This window comes from Equus asinus, chromosome 10, assembly GCF_041296235.1.
Source record: "Equus asinus isolate D_3611 breed Donkey chromosome 10, EquAss-T2T_v2, whole genome shotgun sequence".
Taxonomy (NCBI): domain Eukaryota; kingdom Metazoa; phylum Chordata; class Mammalia; order Perissodactyla; family Equidae; genus Equus; species Equus asinus.
The window spans coordinates 10,051,472-10,069,489 of record NC_091799.1 but is presented as its reverse complement, the minus strand read 5'-3'; the positions used below and the strand labels follow the sequence as shown (position 1 = coordinate 10,069,489).

Here is an 18,018-nt window from a genome sequence, read left to right as displayed (position 1 = left end):
TCCACCAGCTGCCCAGAGTCACCCCAGTGACCCGCCCAGGTTGGCCCCGCCCCTCCTTGGAGGCTGCTGACTTTACCCTCTGACCCTGCCCTCCCTCAGCGGGAAGATTGGGTGCCAGGGCTCAGCTGAGGGCCGGTTGGTCGGAGTCAGGTGACCGGAAAGAACCAGAGGCCAAGAGCTCCTTCAGAGCAAAGGCTGGAGCCGGACCAGCCTGCGGTCCAGGGAGGAGGCCAAGGTTCGGCCTCTTAGTGCTGCCGTGTTTGGTTGTTTTTAAGCATGTGGTAAAACTGCTCCTTTTTGGTGCACTTGTGTGGATTCATGTGACCACCACCGCAGTCAGAATCACCCAGCACTCTGTCCTGTGTCCCTTGTGGTCACACCTGCCCCAGCCCCACCCGTCAGCTCTCCTGCCACAAGTGTCTTTGGGAGAAGGTCACAGAGATGGACTGAGTTGGCTTCTTCCGCTTGAGGCCTGGGGCTCAGGGCTGTTGTGGGCTCCAGCCACCTCTCCTCTGCAGCCGCATCGGTCCAGCTTCACGGACGGGCGGACAGGCCGCAGTTTGCAGAGCCCCTTGCCCGTCAAAGGCATCTAGGGAGTTTCTACGTCCGACCGTGTGGAGCTGCTGTGGACATCCATGCACAAGTCCTCGTTGGACCCACACTTATTCCTCCCCCAGGAGACTGACTGCCGGGCTGTGTGGTCAATCAAGACACATTTCACTTGACTAGAAACTGCCCAAAGGTTTCCCAGGGCCAGAAATCTGCTTCCTCCGCATCCCCCCAGCATGTGTCACACGTCCTCATTTTGGCCGATCTGGTGGGTGCAGTGAGACCTCACTGTGGTTTTAATGTGCACTGACGGCTGGTGAGGCAGGGCCCGCCCTCGTGCTCATGTGCAAATACAGATCCCCGGATGAAATGCCGCGTATTTTGCCGACTTTTTAATTGGATTGTCTGATTTCTTCCTGTTTAGAGACTTCTTTATACATTCTGCTCTAGGTCTTTGTCAGCTAAGGGGTTTGTACATGTTTTCTCCCAGTCTGCAGCTCGTCTTTTCATGGTCTTAGTGTATTCCACAGAGCAAATTCTTAAATTCCTATGAAACCCAACTTATCAATTTGTTCTTTTATGGATGGTGCTTTGCATGTTGTTACTAAGGACTGTTCGCCTGTCCCCAGGTCGTGAAGATTCCTTTCTGCTGAGCATCTCAGCCTCAGATGCACCGTTAGACTGCAGTCCATTCGGAGTTCCTCTGTGAATGAGACGCGTGGCCTCGTCAGGCTCGCTTTCTCCACAGATGGATGCCTGGTCGCTCCAGCACCATTTGTTGAGAAGACCATCCTTTCTCCATGAAGTCCTTTGCTCTTGTGTGCAAATGGCCGCACTCCTGTGGGTCTCTCTTGGCCCCGTTCTGTCGTGATTGGGGCCGCCACATAGTAGGTCTTCATGTTGTGCAAGGAGCCCTCTAACTTTCTTCTTCTTTTTCAGACTTGTTTGAGCTCTTCCGGTCCCTCTTCCCTGCCACTTGAACTCTATAGTCAGCCCCTCCGTGTCCACAAAAAAATTCTCCTGAAATTTTTATTGACATTATGTTAAGTCAATGATCATTTGGGGAAGAAATTGGTATCTTTATAATTCTGAGTCTTCCATTCCATGAGCACAATTTCTCTTCTCTCCATTTATTTAGGATTTAAGTCTTTTTAAAATTTTCTTTCATCGGTATTTTCTAGTTTTCAGAATAATGATCCAGTATATGTTTTCTTAGATTTATATCTAAGTATTTCATTTTGGGGAGAGCTGGTGTAAATTGTATTCTTTTTTAATTCAGTTTTCAATTGTTCATTAGCAGTAAATAGAAACATGATTTTTTTATGTGTTGACCTTATGTCCTGCCACCCTGCTAAGCTCACTTATTAGTTCTAGGAGTTTGTGTATAGATTCCTTGGAATTTTTGACATAGACAATCATGTCTGTAAACAGGGATAGCTCATTTCCTCCTCTCCAATGTGCACGCCTCTCATTACTCTTCCTTGCCTCTTTGCACTGGCTAAGGCTTCAGCTGTGTGTCGAGCAGGAGTGGTGAGTGGACATCTTTGCCTTGTTCCAGCCTCCAGGGAAAAGCCGTCAGTGGGTCACCATCGAGCGTGGGGTTAGTTGTGGGTGTTCGGTAGAGGACTTTATCAGGCTGAGGAACTTCCATTCTAGTTTGCCAGAGAAGTTTCCATCATGTATGAATGTTGTATTTCGTCAATACTTTTTCTTCATCCATTAGTATGTTCGTGTGATTTGTATTCTTCAGACTCTCGATAGGGTGGCTTACATTGATTGGCTTTCTTCAATACTGAACCACTTTACATTCTCAGGATTAAACTCCACTTGACTGTGGTGCCTTATGTTATGTATTACTTGGATTTGATTTGATTTGCTAATGCAGTTGGTCCTCATTATTTGTGGATTTTGTGTTAGCAATTTTGCCTGCTAACCAAAATTTTTTTGTAATCCCAAAATCAATTCTTGCAGTGTTTTTGTGGGTCATTTGTGGACAAGTGCAGAGCAATAAAAAATGTGAGTCCCCAATGTGCATTTTCTCAGCTGAGATTGAGCAAGGCCACATTCTGCCTTCTTGTTTCAGATCATGCTGTAAACAATTGTCCTTTTCATGGTCTATTTAGTGCTATGTTTTGTGCACTTTTGTGCTTTTTCTCGGTGATTTCTCTGTTCAAAATGGCCCCCAAGTGCAGTGTTGAACTGCTGTTGTGAAAATTAATAAAGAGAAAACCTCATTTAAAATGGAGTCGGCAGGGCTGGCCCCGTGGCCGAGTGGTTAAGTTTGCGTGCTCCACTTTGGCAGCCCAGGGTCTCTCTGGTTCGGATTCTGGGCATGGACATGGCACCACTCGTCAGGCCATGCTGAGGTGGTGTCCCACTTAGCACAACCAGAGGCACTCACAACTAGAATACACAACTATGTACTGGGGGGCTTTGGGGAGAAGAAGAACGGAAGAGGAAGAAAAAAAGAAGATTGGCACCTGGTGCCAATCTTTAAAAAAAAAAAAAAAGGAAAAAAGATGGAGTTGGGAAGGGGTCAGCCCCATGGACATGTGGTTAAAGTTCTGCGTGCTCCGTTTTGGCGGCCTGGGGTTCACGGGCTTAGATCCCGGGTGCTTACCTGCTCTGCTCATCAGCCAGGCTGTGGTGGAATCCCACATACAAAGTGGAGGAATACTGGGCACAGCTCAGGGCTAATCTTCCTCAAGCAAAAAAAGGAGGATTGGCAACGGATGTTAGCTCAGGGGGGATCTTCCTCACACACACAAAATAATAATAAAATAAAATGGAGCTGGGAAGCCCTGCAGGCGGAGCTCTCAGGCACACACCACCATCTCAACCTGCGCAGTTCTGGGCAGGAAGCCGCCCACTTTACCACCCCAGCGGGAGGAAGGACGACTTTCTCCTGGCCCAGCAACAGGCCCAGCCAATGGGAAAACATCGCAGCTCAGCCCATGAGGAGCCGTCGCAACCCCAGACTCCTGCTCTCCTCCAAGGGCCTTTTGCTCATCACCTCCCCACCCCTGCGCCCAACTCCCTCCTTTTTCTCTGTAGCGTGACATTCCTCCCCTCTGCTGGCTGGGCTTGCCTGTGGTTCTGCCATAGCTTGCTTGTCCCAAAAGGCAGTTCCTCTGCTATTCCAGAATAAACCCATTTTGCTGGTAAAATAACTGGCGGTTCTATTTTTACTGTTCACACTGTCCACTGTTGACACTGAGGACAAAGTCCGGCAACTTTCGGGAACCTAAGCCCGTGTTTCCCCAGGAGCGGGGCTCAGTGTTTGCTAAAGGTGTTTGCAGCAACTCTCTAGGGCATAACTACCTCAAACAATGAGAATGACTGTATTTGTGGAGGATTTTTGCAGCTGTGTTCACAAGGTTTACAGGCTGCTTTTTAGGGCTGGTTCCAGTATTGGGGTAATGCTGGACTTGTAAAATGAGTTGGGAAGTTGTGCTTCCTTTTCTTCTCTGGAAGGGATTTGTAGAATGTTTATTTCTTCTTTCAGTGTTTTTTTTGTATAACTTGCCAGTGAAGCCATCGTAGACTTTCTTTTCCAGAAGATATTTAACTACAAATTCAATTTCTTTAGTAGTGACAGGGCTATTCAAACTATCTATTTCATGCTGAGTGAGTTGTGGCAGTTTGTGGCTTTTGAGGAATTGGTCTGTTTCATCTAAGCTGTTGAATGTGTGAATAGATATTCAGTTATTCATTCCTTTGCTATCCTTGTGAAGTCTATAGTGACAGCCCCCTCTCATTCCTGATATTGGTTTTTGTGCCTGCTCTTTTGCCAGTTTCTAGAGGCTTATCGATTTTATTGATCATTCCAAAGAAACAGCTTTTTGTTTCGCAGTTTTTTCCGATTGTTTTTTCGTCTTTACCTGCTTTAGGTTTCTGCTCTTACATTTACTTCCTTTATTCTACTTGATTTGGGTTTATATTGCTCTTCCTTTTCTGATTTCTTAAGTAGAAGCTTAGGTTGACTTGAGACCTTTCTTCTTTTCTTTTTCGAAATGCTTTTTGGTGAGGAAGGTTGGCCCTGAGCTAACATCTGTTGCCAATCTTCCTCTTTATTTTTCTCCCCAAAGTCCCAGTACATAGCTGTATATCCTAGTTGTAGGTCATTCTAGTTCTTCTATTTGGGATGCCACCACAGCATGGCCTGAAGAGTGGTGTGTAGGTCCGTGCCCAGAATCTGAACTGCTGAACCCCAGGCCACCAAAGCAGAGCATGAGAACTTAACCACTCAGCCATGGGGCCCACCCCAGAGACCTTTCTTCTTTTCTAAGGTATTTGTGTTATACATTTCCCTCTAAGCACTACTTTAGCTGCATCTCTCAATTTGTTTATAGGCTATATTTTAATTTCATTCTGCTCAAAATATTTTAGATTTCCCTTTAGACTTCCTCTTTGGTCCATGGATTTAGTATTGTGTTGTTTAATTTCCAAGTGACTGGAGATTTCCCAACATTTTCCTGTTATGGATTTCTAGTCTAGTTCCATTATAGTCAGAAAACATAATCATGTTTTTGATTATTTTAAATTTGTTAAGGTCCTCACTTTTTTGAATCAAGTTGTGTTTTATCTTGGTGAATTTCCACATGCACTTGGGTATTGGAATATCCTATAATTCTCCCTACGTCCAGTTGGTTGATGGTGTTGTTCATTTATTTCATATTCTTGCTGATTCTCTGTCTACCAGTTGTATTACTGAGAGAGAAGTGCTGACATCTCCAACTGCATTGTGCATTTATATTATCTGTTTCCACTTTCAGTTCTGTTAATTTTTGCTTAAAATTTTTTTTCCCATGCTTCAAATGTTTTGAAGCTGTGTTGTTAGGTACATACCTTTAGAACTGTTAGTTTCTTGAATAACTGGCCCTTTTATCAACATGTAATGTTCTCTTTATCGCCAGTAATTCTCTTTGCTCCAAAGTGTACTTTGTGTGATATTAACATAGCCTCTTTTGTCCTCTTTTGATTCGTATTTGCATGTATATCATCTCCCATCCTTTTACTTTTAATCTACCTATATCATATTTGAAGTGAGTTTCTTGTAAACAGATTGAGATATTGTGATATATATATATATATACATTTTGTCTTTATCTGTTTCTGGCTCATAGCTCTTAAAATCTTTGGAATTTCCTAAGTGATGAGAGCGATCACTTACATCTGGTGTAATTATTGATATGTTCGAATTTAGGTCCAGCATTTTATTATTTTGTTTTTTTTTTCTTTGTTCCCTCTATTTTTGTTCTGGGCAGGCGATCACGGAGGCACGTGCACCCACAGCAGGTGGGTGATCACGTCGGGTGCATGCGCACACAGGGGGTGGGTGATCACGGGCATGCATGAGCACACAGCGGGTGGGTGACCACGGAGGCACGGGCGCACAGTGCATGTGCAGGACTTGCTTCGTCGGTGTTGAATCACTTTAAACAGCGTACTTGGGCCTCTTACATGACCATACTTCTCTCTTAATGATCAGCCTTTGGGATGATCTGCTCATGCTCATCCACGTGATCTGGCCTCGCCCCAATTAATGGCACGAACAGTAGGATAGTAGCCATATTCACAGAAGGCCCCAGAGGCAGGTGCTGGCTCTACGAGCATGCCAGTTTATCGACTACATTTTAAAAGCTAGTGACAGATTATTTTCCAAAAAGGCCACAGCAGTTCCCACTACCTTTCTCCCACATGTTCACCAGCATAGGGCACCAATGTCCTTTACAATTTTTGCCAAACCAACAGGCGAGAAGTAACACCTCACTCCTTGTGTTGGCTCCTACTGGATTCCTAACAGGGTTAAGACCCCATCACCTGGTGGCCACTTCATCTTCTGAGTGTCTCCTCAGGTCTCTGCTCACTTTCCCTATCAGTTCTTCTCGTTCTTATCAATATACAACAGCTCTTTATATATTAAGGACCTTAATCTTTCTCCCTCACATGTGTTGCAAATATTTCTTCCCCAACTATCTTGGCTGTGCCTCTGCTTCTGCATCCCAATTGGGGCAGGTGGGTGGGTGGCTGTGGTGACCTGCACTGGCCCTGCCCCCTGCCCTGCCCAGCTGACCTCCTCGTCAGCCACCACCTTCCACGTTTGTACTGGGCTTGCTCCTGGGTAACTCCCAGGTTTGACGTCTTTTCCTCTATCACGCTTCTCCTTGGTAGTTACGGGTGAGGGATGGAATCTTGTAAACCAGACGCCAGCCCGTGAGCCTCCTGCCCTGACCCGCCATGGCCGACCCTCAGGGCTGTGTAGGGTGGACACACTTGCTGCAGCAGCCCTAGACCCGCGACTGCAGGGTCCCCATTAGAGGCCGGCGAGGGGCAGGGGCGCATGACAGGGCTCCTGGCTGCTCCTGGGGTCAGGAGTGCAGGCGACAGGTGAATGAACCTTCCTAGCACACGATGTGTGGGCAGGTGGGCCACACTGGACGGTGCTGTCCTTGTGACCTGTAGGGCTTGTCTACAGACAGAAGCTCACCTGGCAGCGTCACGCGGGCTCCAGGCCTGAGGAGCAGGGAGAAGCATCATGTCTCAAAACAGAGCAGAGGACACCCCAGTCACGTGTGACTTTGTGATGAGTGACTTCATAAGTGAAACGATGTAGACAGGCATTTGGTATCTAACAGAAATCCCTACAAGTGTATCTATTCATGTTGGTACCAATGTCTCTGCTCCCCAGCCCCAGCCCCACCTTGGACGCCCTAGAAGCAGCTGGAGGCTGCAGGGTTGTGTGCTCCTGGGGCTGGCACGTCCACCCCATGAAGGAGTGCTGGCCTCCAGGTCCCTGGTACCACAGGCCTTTGCCCATGCTATCTGCTGGTGGCCTCCTGCTCTCCCCAGCCCTTGGTGGCCCTGGCTGCACCCAGTTGGCATCTGCCACTCTGTCCCCAGGCCACTGGACCGGCAGCCACCAGGGTGGTCACATCTGGCTGTGCCCAGTGGCAGCTTGGCCACGGAGAAGGGCAGCACTGGGCACATCAGGGATGACTGAGGCTAAGGGTGGCCAGCTGGTCACTTCCTGGCCTCCCACTGTAGCCACATTGCTTACTCTCTGCATAGAATGGCCTGAGGGGCAGAGTGGCCCTCTGCTAGGGGCCTGGGGGTGGGGGCAGAGGCGGCAGGGGGTGGGGGTGTCTCTGTTCTCCCCTCCACACCCTGCTCTGCCCCTTCCCAGAACCAACTCCTCCCACCCCATGCAGCCATCTCAAGGATCTGCTCTTCTCCATCCCTCCGCCTGGACACTATGGGAGCCCTGGGAGCCCTGTCCCCAACCCTCATGGAGTGTGTCGCCGGCAGGGGAGCCCCAGCCCCCTCAGTCCAGGTGGGGGTGTGCAGGTGGCCATCACAGCAGTGGCCTCAGACCAGCAGGCCCAGAAGCTCCTGGGCCCAGGGAGGTAACAGACGGTGCTGAGAGAGGAGACCCATGCGGCGGCCGCAGCGGAGGGTCAGGTTTAATGGTCACTCTAAGGGGTATCGTACACTGCTCAGAGCCTGGCCCATGCCCCACCCCACCCTCGGCCAAGGGCATAGCCAGGCATCCTCAGACTCAGGCTCTGCAAAGGGGGGCCTGCCCCCGAGCCCTAGCTATATACAAGAGGGCCCGCCCCACTGGGCTTGGGCAAGGCTGCAGGCCCACCGACCACCAGTTGCTCAGCTCTGGGGCCTGGGATGTAGGGTCCAGGCCCCACTGCAGCATGTGGTGGGGTTCTTGCCCACTGGGGCCCAGCCCCGGCAGGCCTCCAAGCCCCCAGGCCTCTGCATGGGGGGGTGGCCTCCAGCCCAAGCCAGCAAAAGCTGAACCGGACAGCAGTAGCAGGGAGCCAGGCAGGCCCCAGAGGACAGGGAGCAGGTAGGCCCAGCTTGACCCAGCGCCTCCTCTGAGAAGGGAAAGTGCGCCCTCCCCTGCTGCCCACACCCCTGCTGGGCGGTGCCACCAAGATCAGATAAGCAGGGGTGGCAAGAGGAGTGCAAGCACGGAGGATGGGGACTGGCCGAACAGGGCAGCCGGCCGCCGCTGGCCCCATAGACGGGTCTCCTGGTGCTGGTGATCAAATACGCAGGGCTGGGGGCTGGGGGCTAGGGGCTAGGGGGCAGAGAGGGTCCTGAACACACGCTGGGCTGGCTGTTTACGCTGTGACTAGTAACATAGCACTTAACTAGTTAACTAGTAACACTGCTTCCCTTTAAATTGTTTCAGAGGCGTAGAAAATTGCACTTATTTCTATGAGCCTACGCAGAGGAGTGGCCCAAGGCGCAGCCTCCGGGCCAGGGCCAGGCCCATTCAGCGCCTGGCTGCCGAGCGCCCGCCAGCCGTGGTGGGTGAAGCTCCTCCCAGAGGAGCCTGGGGGCTGTGGCTCCTGTGGCCCATGGCGCAGGGAGGACCCGACCCCAGGAGGGAACCTGAGTGACGTCTGAGAGTGCCCTGAAGTGGGCGCGGAGACCACAACCCATGTGGTCCCACGCGGCACGTGGCAGCCCCGTTCCAGCCGCCGGTCCGAGGAAGCGGCTGGGTGGTGGCCTTGCCCCTCACAGAACGTCCTCGAAGTCCAGCAGCTTCGAGTGCTGGCGGCTTTTCCACAGGCGGTACAGCCGGAAGTCAAAGTAGGTCTCAATCATCTGCTTCCCTGGGCAGGAAGGGGCAAGGCCGGGGGCTCAGGCCGCTGCCTCCCGGACCCCACCGTGCAGTCTGGGAACCAGCCCAGCCAACTCACCTTGGGCCGACAACTCCAGGGGCGACTCAAAGGTGACCCTGTAAGGGGTCATGAGGGTCCTGAGGTTCTGGAACAGCTGTAAGGAGGGGCAGGGCTGTGAGTTCAGGGCAGGAGGGAGAGGGAGGGGGAGTGGTGGGCGAGGGGCAGGAGCCCCCACAACTGGCTGGTCTCAGGCGCAGGGGTTTTCTCTAGGGGGATTAAAGGAAAAGGGAAAAGAAACTTGAGGAGAAATGAGTTTTGTCAAGTCTTTTCATGAGTCTGGGGTTTCTAAAAGCCTGGAGTGGAGTTTGGGATTCCTGTACCTTCTCTCCATTGGGATTCCCCAGAATGTAACAGCCCATGATGTGGATGACATTCGGCTCTGGGTTCACTTTGCTCATCAAGCGGCTCAACCGCTTCCAGAAGCTGGTGGGAGAGAGAAGGGTCACAGGTAGTCTCCAGGCCAGGCCCCCAGGTGTGAGGAGAGGCAGGCCAGGGCCCAGGGTCCCCAGGTGCGAGGAGGAGCAGGACAGGGTCCAGGTCCTCAGGTGTGAGGAAGGTGGGCCCAAGGCCCAAGGCTCAGCTCCAGAGACAGGAATATCGTGGAAAGGGGGCTGTGGGGTCAGGTTGTGCTGGTGGACACCGCCTCCAGGCCCCCCAGCCACAGGCAGCCTCGCTTGCTCACTGGATCATGTCTTCTTCCTTCTCCACTTTGGCAAAAGTGGCCACCTTGTTCTTGAGTAGGTAGAGATGTCCTGGACCACCCTGTAAGAGACTGTGGTCGGCTGGAGGGCCTCGCACACGAGGTATCTGCCCATGCTCCGCCCCCCCATACATGCACATGTGCACACACGTGCACACCCATGGAGGTGGCATCCTCGACCCCCACCCCACTCCTGGCCCAGAAGGGACCGAGCCCCACCTGGCAGAAAATCAGCATCTTCCAGATCTTAGCCCCCTTGTGGTAGACGTTCAGCTTCTTCTCTATCTCCTCTGGGGAGGGAGAGGTGTGAGTGCTGCCCCCCGCGGCCTGCATGCACCCCCCAGCCTAGGACCAGAAGACGGTGGGATTGAAGGGCACATACCCAAGATGTCCTCAAAGGTCGCGTGCTCGTGGTCCTAAGACAGACACAGGCCACACCTGCGTCAGAGTCCCTCTCAGGCAGCACCCCCTCCCCACATCGGGGGACAAGGAGGGGCTGGGCAGACACTCACGTAGAGGATGGGGATGATGGAGGGGTCGTCCCTGCGGATGATGGTGGGGATGTACTCGGCTTTGGGCACCTTAGAGGAGATGAGCTGGGGAAACATAGAAACTGCTCAGAGCCGAGGGGAGTGGAAGCCCCATGAGATCACCCCCCACTGCTAGGCAGCCCAGGGTGCAGCCCCACCAACCCCCTCCCTACTGGGCAGCCCATGTGGGGCCCCATGAGACTCCCTCCGCTAGGCAGCCCATGTGGAGCCCCATGAGACCCGTTCTCTACCAGGCAGCCCATGTGGAGCCCCACGAGACCCCCTCTGCTAGGGGGTCCATGTGGAGCCCCATGAGACCCCCTCTCCTAGGCAGGCCTTGGTGTAGCTCCTGAGACATTCTCCTTGCTGGGCAGCCCGCAGTGGCTGCTTTAATCCCAGGCAGAACCAGTTAGGCTCCCGGAGGAAAAGGGCCCCCCACAAGCTCAGGCCTGGCTGGAGAAGCACTGGGGTGGCTGTGCCTCACCATGACCTTGGGCGGCAAGAAGCCTTCAGTGTCACAGGCCACAGCCTCCAGGCCCTTCTCGGTCTCCCAGTCCAAGTCCTCGAAGGCTTCACCCAGGGTGCAGTGCGAGCTCTGCAGATCACTACCTGCGGAGCAGGATGGTCACCAGGATGCAAACCGTTGGCAGTACTGACTGTCCAGCTGTGGCCCCCAGCGATGGGCAGTGGACAGTGCTGGCAAGCCACATCCTGGAGGATCCTCCAGGCCAGCCAAAAACCCCGGGGTGGGTGACAGAGCCAAGCCAAAGTGACCACCAACCCAGCAAAAACAGCCACTGCCACCAGACTGGAGCTCCCGGACTAGAGAGGCCAGTGGACCTGGGTGTAAGGCAGATGGGAGCCAGCGTGCAAGTGTAGGCTCTAGCCTGTTAAGCCTGTGCCCTGGACCAGGGAGGACTGGGCACCATAGCACCTACCTTTCAGGCCCACTGGAGCGCAGGCAGCACACGAGCCCAGGCAGAGCAGGGCCCTAGAGGCGACCCTGCCGGGCCCTGCTGCGCCATTAGTTAACCCTGCCTGAGGTCAGAGGTGCCAGGCGCCCCACCTCATAGACAGGTAAACTGAGGCTCAGAGAGCAGAAGCGCAGAAGCCTAGCTGCCCGGGCAGAGGTCCCCCGGCGGAGCACGGGGCCTGGAGGCCTAGGGCAACTTCAGGGGAGGTGGGCCGGCCTGCACCCGGCACCTACTGTCTCGGGAGTCGTGGGAAGTGTCGGCTTTCATGGGGGTGGGGTCGCTCCAGGACCGGCTGAAGCTCCGCTCACGCCGCTCGGCGAACGCTGCAGTGAGAGCGGAAACTGGTCAGTGGGTGGGGCAGGGCCTGGAGTAGAGGTGGGGCAGGGGTGGGGCCTGGAGTGGAAGCGGGGCCTGGAGTAGAGGCAGAATGGTGCAGGGGCTGTACCTAGTGTGGAGGCTCTGAGTGGAGGTGGGGACGGAGCAGGGTCTGGAGTGGGAGTGGGGCCGGGTGCCGCCTGGAGTGGACGTGGGCTGCCGTGGGGCCTGGAGTGGGGGTGGGTCCTGGAGTGGAGGCGGAGCCTGGAGTGGAGGTGTGCTGGGGCAGGGCCTGCAGTAGAGGCGGAGCCTGGAGTGGAGGTGGGGTGGGGCAGGGCCTGCAGTAGAGGCGGAGCCTGGAGTGGAGGTGGGGTGGGGTGGGGCCTGGAGTGGAGGCGGGGATGGGGCGGGGCCTGAAGTGGGTGGGGGTGCGGCCTTGGAGGAGCGGAGCCTAAGGTGGCACGAAGTAGATGGGGACCAATGGCGAGGCTGGCTCCGAGGGACGGCTACAGGCTTGGCGTTCCAGGTCTGGGAGTGGTGGGCGGGGCTGCGCTCCAAGGCTGTCACAGCGGGGCTAGGGGCGGGGGCAGGCCTAGGGAGTTGAGCATGCGTGCTGGGGCGGGGCTACAGGCGGGGCCAGGGGCGGGGTCTGAGTGCCGGGCGGTTGGCCAGGAGTCAGGTCTTTCCTGCGCAGCAGCAGCACGCGAAGCCCCGGCGGCCAAGAGCAGCACCCCCCGCCCCACAACGCGCCCCGAGCTGGGGTCTTACTCTGGGCCTTCACCCGCCGGCTGCCGACCATGCGGAGGTGTTTACGGAAGTTCCTGGGGGAGGAAACACGGGAGGCTGGTGAGGGCCCGAGGGGGTTGAGCAGCGCCCGGGTCCCCCACGCTCCCCACCCGCCAGTGCCCCTGACAGCGCTTGAGGCTCTGTCCTTGCCCCTTTCAGTAATTTCGCCCCCGCGCCCTTACGCTTTCCCACTGGCCCACCGCCCACCCAGAGGCAAATCCCACCCAGTCCCTCTCCTAGAGACCCTTCCAGGGCTCCCCTTTGCTGCCAGGACAAAGGCACGATGGCCAAGCCTTCTCTTGCTGCCCCACCCCGCATCTCAAAACTTCTCCTGCCCTCAGGCGGCCCCAGCCACCACCCACCCCTGCATTCCCTCCTTGGGCCCAGGGACAGGCTGAGCCCTGCCAGCCTCCCGCCGCAGTGGTGAAGGGCTCCTGCTTGCTGCACTCAGCCACTAGGCAGGGCAGCACAACTGTCTGCATCACCCACAGGTCGGTCTGGGGCCTGCAGACGCGCCCTCCTCCCCCCTGCACCGTGTCCCTGAGCCACTTCAGAGGCAGGTCTTCTTTGCCCCCAAACTTTGTGCCTTGCCAAGGCCCAGTGTCCAAGACGGACGGACAGGCTCCCTGGACACATCTCTGAGGTTGGACTGGAGAGGGTAAGCCTTGCTACTGACCCCACAGCTCTGGGCTTCAAGGACCAGAGACAGACACTATGGGCCAGCTGGCTGCAGTTTAACTGTCAATGTGCACCCAAAACAGGCCTAGGGGTTCAGGCCACATGACCTCTCCTGCCTGCCGCGTCCCCAGAGCAGGGCCAGGCCAGTGGTCGCCACCGCCCTTTCCCCATCGGGTCTGCCGGGGCCAGGTATGCCCAGGCCAGAGCAGCACAGACAAGAGACGGACCCTGGTGGCGAGTGGCTGGCAGGCCCTACCTCTGGATTACAGACGCGGAATCATTCTCCCGTTTCCGGCGCTTCCTCTCCGCGTAGCCCCTGAACACCCTGGGAAACCGCTGCAAGTCAGCACTGCCCTTGGCCGCAGGCACGAGGGACAGAGACGTGGGGACAGAGGTGCGAGCGCAGGGCCCAGGGGGGTATCCAGGGCCCTGGGCCAGGCAGAGGGTCTTGGCCTGCCTTGCCCTGTCCTCAGTCCAGCTCCTGGCAGGCTGCGCTGTGGCCTTGGTGCTCACTGGGACACAGCACTCCCTCACAGTCAAGGCCCAGGTCCCTGGCCTGCCCAAACCTATTTGGGGTGGGAGGGCCCCCCCAGGGACAACCGCCGTGCCCTCAGGCTCAAGGTCCCACAGGGTACTTACGAGATGCTGGAGTCGTGGCGGGAAGGGGCAGCGGGAGAGAGAAGATACAGTAAGCCGTGACCCCTCAGCCTCCAAGCCCCCTGCAGTTAATTCCCTTCCTGTCACTGACTTGGAGGGTCCCTCACCCCCTGAAAGGGCAGTGGACGCTGAGGTAACCACAGCCCATGCCTCCAGATGCTGTGACCTGGTCAGCCCGGCACAGAGGTCTGACTGTGCCCTGCTGGCCTTAGGCAGCAAAGATGGTGGCCCCAGCTAGCCCAAGGGCAGCGGTAGGCTCCCCGGGGTAGCATGTGGGGATAGAGCTTCTTTGGTGTGGGGGACACTGCAACAAAGGTGCCTCCTTGGAAGGAACCCCATGAGAGAAAACCCAGATGTGTGTGGAAGGTAAAGAAGAGCAGACCCTCAGGGAACCTCTAAGCTGTGGTCACGTGAGGTGCACAGGAAGCACAAGGAGGCTGCTGTTTGGGGCATGTGTGAGGGCAGAGTCGGGTCACAGGGGCTGAGGTAGGGTAGTGGCCAGGGGCGACTGCATCAGCTGCAGCCCTGGGCCAGGTCCCCCGAGGACAGGATGGACATCTTGGAGGGACTGTGGGGGCAGGAGTCGGGGCAGGGCAGTGGAGAATGGAGGGCTTGGGGCAGGGGGCTGTGGGAGAGCAGCCAGACCGGCCTCCCTCCAGACTGACATCACTTCCTGCAGACCTGGTGGAACACGGGCACATGGGGCTGCTCAGAAGCAGTGACTTAGGGGGCTCAGAGGGCGGGAGAGGGTCCAGCAGTAGTTCCTGAGCGCCAGCAGGAGGTCCCCCGGCCCGGGCCCCGCACGGTGGGCACGCATCAGGCACGCGACTCACGCTTGCATAGTTGTGGTAGCCGTGTGGAAGCTGAAGAGGGTCTCCTTGGGGAACCAGGTGCGGATGGGGACGTCATCTGGAAGAGACGAAAGGAGCAGTGACTGTGGTGGCCTGGGGGCTCCTGAGCCTTCCCGCCCACCTGTCGGGCTGTCTGCCGCAGCCCCAGGAGGAGAGGGGCCAGGGTCCCCCAGCCCTCTTCCAGGAGGGAGGAGGCGGGTGCAGGGCCTCACGGCAACGTGCAGCTGCTTGGCTGTTCAAGCCGAGATAGCTCAGTGGCTGCTGACACTTTGACCGTCTGCCTAGCTCTCCCTTTGGCTGCCGCAGCTGAGGAGTGTTTCTTTGAGAGCACAGCCGTCTCCAGGCTGCTTGTGGAAGGGACTCACTGTCTCCCTTTGGTCAGGGGGCAGGGCAGGGACAACGGCTGCAGCCTCTCCTGGGGGCTCTGGGCCTTCTCTGCAGACAGATGCTCTGGCTTCCGCTTGGCCAGATCTCCCCTGCCCTGGGCCCTCCCAGAAGGGTGAGGTGGAAGCCTCGCCAAGTGTGGAGACCACCTTACTGAGTGCCCCATCCCACATTCTAGAGCTCTACTCTCTCACCCTGACTCCCGTCCCATCCCCTTGCTTGCGTCTATCAGAGGAGCAAGAGGTCATGGAGGTGAGCTGCCCACACCCCAGGCCTGTGCCCTGATGCCCAGGTGGGTTGCTGACTTGGAGGCCCAGGAAGTATCCTGGAAGGACACTGTGGCTCAGCTAGTTAGAACTCTGTTCTTCAGGAGGTGACCTCAGAACCAGGAGGCAGGGGGTCCCAGGGAGGCCTCTTCCAGACACAGAAGGCCTCCAGGGCTCCCCAGACACCTGCACGGCTCAACAATCCTGGGGAGGGGCCCGTTGGCTGGACAGGGCCCAGACAGTTATGTGCCTCCTGAGGTGAGTGGGAGCCCCACTGGGTGGGTCCTGGGGCAAGGACTGTTCCCTAGGACTCCCTGAAGGCAGCCTGATCTTCCAATTAAGCCATATTTTTGGCCTGGTCAACCCTCAAGATCCTCCCAAGCCCCCTCCTCCAGGAAGCATTCCTCGATTGACTCAGTGCTGCCAAGGACAAAGCCAACCATAAGGCCTGACGTGGGGCGTGGGATGTGGAAGCAGGACTCTACTTGCATGCCGTGACCTGGGCCCATCTACCTGTCCAAGCCTCACAGCAGTTGCTGCTCATAGACACCAGCACCCTGCCTGAGGCTGCCCATGCCCACAACGAGCCCCCTCACCAGACACACGGTCAACGCTGTACATCCTCTCCAGCTTCTTGCGGCGGCTGGTGGCCTCAGGCAGAGGTGGCTGGTCCAGCCCAAAAGTCCGAAGGGAGGGGCTGGGGCCAGGGGCCAGCTGGGCGCATCCAGGACATTCCTTGGAGCCCTGGCGGCTGCCTGCCCAGCTCTGGCAGGGCGTGCTGACGTCCTCCCGGCTGCTGCCCGGGCTGGCACGCAGGGACTGGCTGTGGTGGTGGGGGTGCCCCTCCTGCTGCCGCTGCCCCTTCACTACAGCCAGCTCGATGGCCTCGGCGTCTGGGCTGGGCAGCAGGGCTGGCTCCCCGGAGATGGTGTACACACGGGGTTGGGGGCCCTCACCAGCCGGCTTCCTGCTGACCGCCTCCTCCGAGAGGCTGCCCTCATAGCGGCCATTGGAAACCAGGGAGAGGCGGCGCTTGTTCTGAGGGGCTGGCTGCATCTCAGGGGACCCGTCGTGGCCAGAGTAGGCATCAGCTAGCAAGTGGTCTGGGGGAGAGGCACAGGGAGCTTGCAGCCTGCCGGTCCTGCCCTCCCAGTCTCCCAGTGCTCTGAGAGCAAGAAACACCCAGCAGGTGCCTAGCCTGGATACGCAGGGTGGGGCTACCCCCAAGCCCTACTGACCAAACCCAAACTGAAGTCTCTTATGTCTTCAGAAAGGTGGTTCTGAGCTACACACTCCTCCTACAGGCTCCTGTTTCCCTCCTGTCTGGGCCCCAGACCCCTCGTGTGTGTGTGTGTGTGTGTGTGTGTGTGTGTGTGTGCGCGCGCGTGTGCGTGCGTGCGTGCATGGCGGGGGCGACAGGCTCTGCTACCTGTGGGTGATCTGGGAGGGCAGGAACAAGCAGGCCACCTCCCAGCCTGTCACTGCACCCGTGTGCCCAGTGCCAACTTCTCCCCTCCCCCCCACCAGCTGGCCCCCAGACACAGTGGTGCCAGCCCTGGGGGTGCCAAGAGGCCTGTTGCCATGCCAACGGCCCAGGCTGGGTGGGTGCCATGGTGATGAGTGACTCGGAGCTCCTCCTGGGGCTCTGGGCCAGGGAGGGCAGGGGGCGTGAGGAAGCCAGCCCAGCAGGGCAGCTGCCACAGCTCACACCCGATAGTCCCCACGGCCTGGCCTGATGGAGGGACAGCCTCCCCTAGGTTGGGGGGCTGTGGAGGACCCACCATGGCACCACCTCACGTGCCCTACCTGCACCATTCCGGTTCTCAGGGTGACTCTGGGACAGGTACTCGCCAAACGCTCGGGCTGCTCTGCAGGTGGACAGCGGGGTGCGCCATCAGGGCACACAGACCCACCCCGCCACTCCTACCGCAGGAGCCCACCCACACCTGGGCCCTCGGCACCAGCAAGGGAGGGATCGGGGGTCACCACCGAGGCACCCCTCCCACCGGAAAAGCCCAGGAAGAGCGGGTTGCAGTTCCGGGACCCTCGGGTCCAGGGGCACCTCGTCTGGACCTGCCGGCCCGGCCTTGGTCTCCTCTGTCCAGCCCCCGCCACCCGATGTGGGGTCGTGGGTCGTGAGGTCGCGCGACGCGCCCACTGCAGTCTCGGGAGGGTGCACACAGGCGGGGCCCCGGGGAGGTGACGCGCGGGCACCCGTTTCGGGGGAAGGGCGCGCGGGACACGCCGAGGGGGCGGGGGCGCTGAGCCCGGTGGCCGCACTCACCGCACTTTGGCCGCCACTGAGGACATGGCCTCGCTCCTCAGCGCCCTCCTCCGGGAGGCGGCGGCGCCCATGGTCGGGGCGGCGGCGCATCCCCCAGCCTCAGAGCGCGCCCCGCGCCCGCCGCCTCCGCCGGGGGAGCTGCGCTGCGTCGGGCCTCGGGCTCGGGCTCGGGCTCGGGCTCGGGCTCGGGCTTGGGCTCGGGCTCGGGCCCGGAACCTGCATGGCCTCGCCGGGCGCTCCGCGTCCCGCAGCACCAGGAGAGCGCGGCCGGCACCGGGGGTGGCGCTCCGCCCACCGTGACGTCAGGGCAGGGGCGGGGCGTGGAGGGACCGCCCGCGG

The 18,018-nt window shown here is 57.5% G+C and overlaps 1 protein-coding gene across 7 annotated transcripts; it reads right to left on the bottom strand.

Moving 5' to 3' along the window:
* Positions 1-7,969: 7,969 nt before the first annotated feature.
* Positions 7,970-17,971, bottom strand: NSMF (NMDA receptor synaptonuclear signaling and neuronal migration factor). 7 transcript variants are annotated; one of them, XM_014828126.3, is made up of 15 exons: positions 17,680-17,971; positions 17,202-17,263; positions 15,992-16,498; positions 14,728-14,803; positions 13,494-13,562; positions 12,542-12,594; positions 11,692-11,781; positions 10,969-11,093; positions 10,467-10,550; positions 10,337-10,370; positions 10,174-10,244; positions 9,937-10,016; positions 9,575-9,677; positions 9,273-9,348; positions 7,970-9,185 (listed from the first exon to the last, which is right to left on the bottom strand). In XM_014828126.3, the coding sequence occupies exons 1-15, from the start codon at positions 17,748-17,750 to the stop codon at positions 9,088-9,090; spliced, it is 1,599 nt and encodes a 532-aa protein (XP_014683612.1). In that variant the 5' UTR covers positions 17,751-17,971; the 3' UTR covers positions 7,970-9,087. The 7 variants fall into 7 exon arrangements, with proteins under 7 accessions (XP_014683612.1, XP_044634188.1, XP_044634185.1 ...); XM_044778253.2 differs by lacking the exon at positions 11,692-11,781; XM_044778250.2 differs by lacking the exon at positions 13,494-13,562.
* Positions 17,972-18,018: the final 47 nt, after the last annotated feature.

What these genes read in the sequence shown, in the direction of transcription:
- NSMF (XM_014828124.3), bottom strand. Translation starts at nt 17,750, where the DNA reads ATGGGCGCCGCCGCCTCCCGGAGGAGGGCGCTGAGGAGCGAGGCCATG. An exon ending in CAGCGTTGACCGTGTGTCTG is followed by an intron (nt 14,804 to 15,991) that starts GTGAGGGGGCTC and finishes CGTCTCTTCCAG; the next exon opens with ATGACGTCCCCATCCGCACC. An exon ending in CCTGGAGTTGTCGGCCCAAG is followed by an intron (nt 9,186 to 9,272) that starts GTGAGTTGGCTG and finishes CTTCCTGCCCAG; the next exon opens with GGAAGCAGATGATTGAGACC.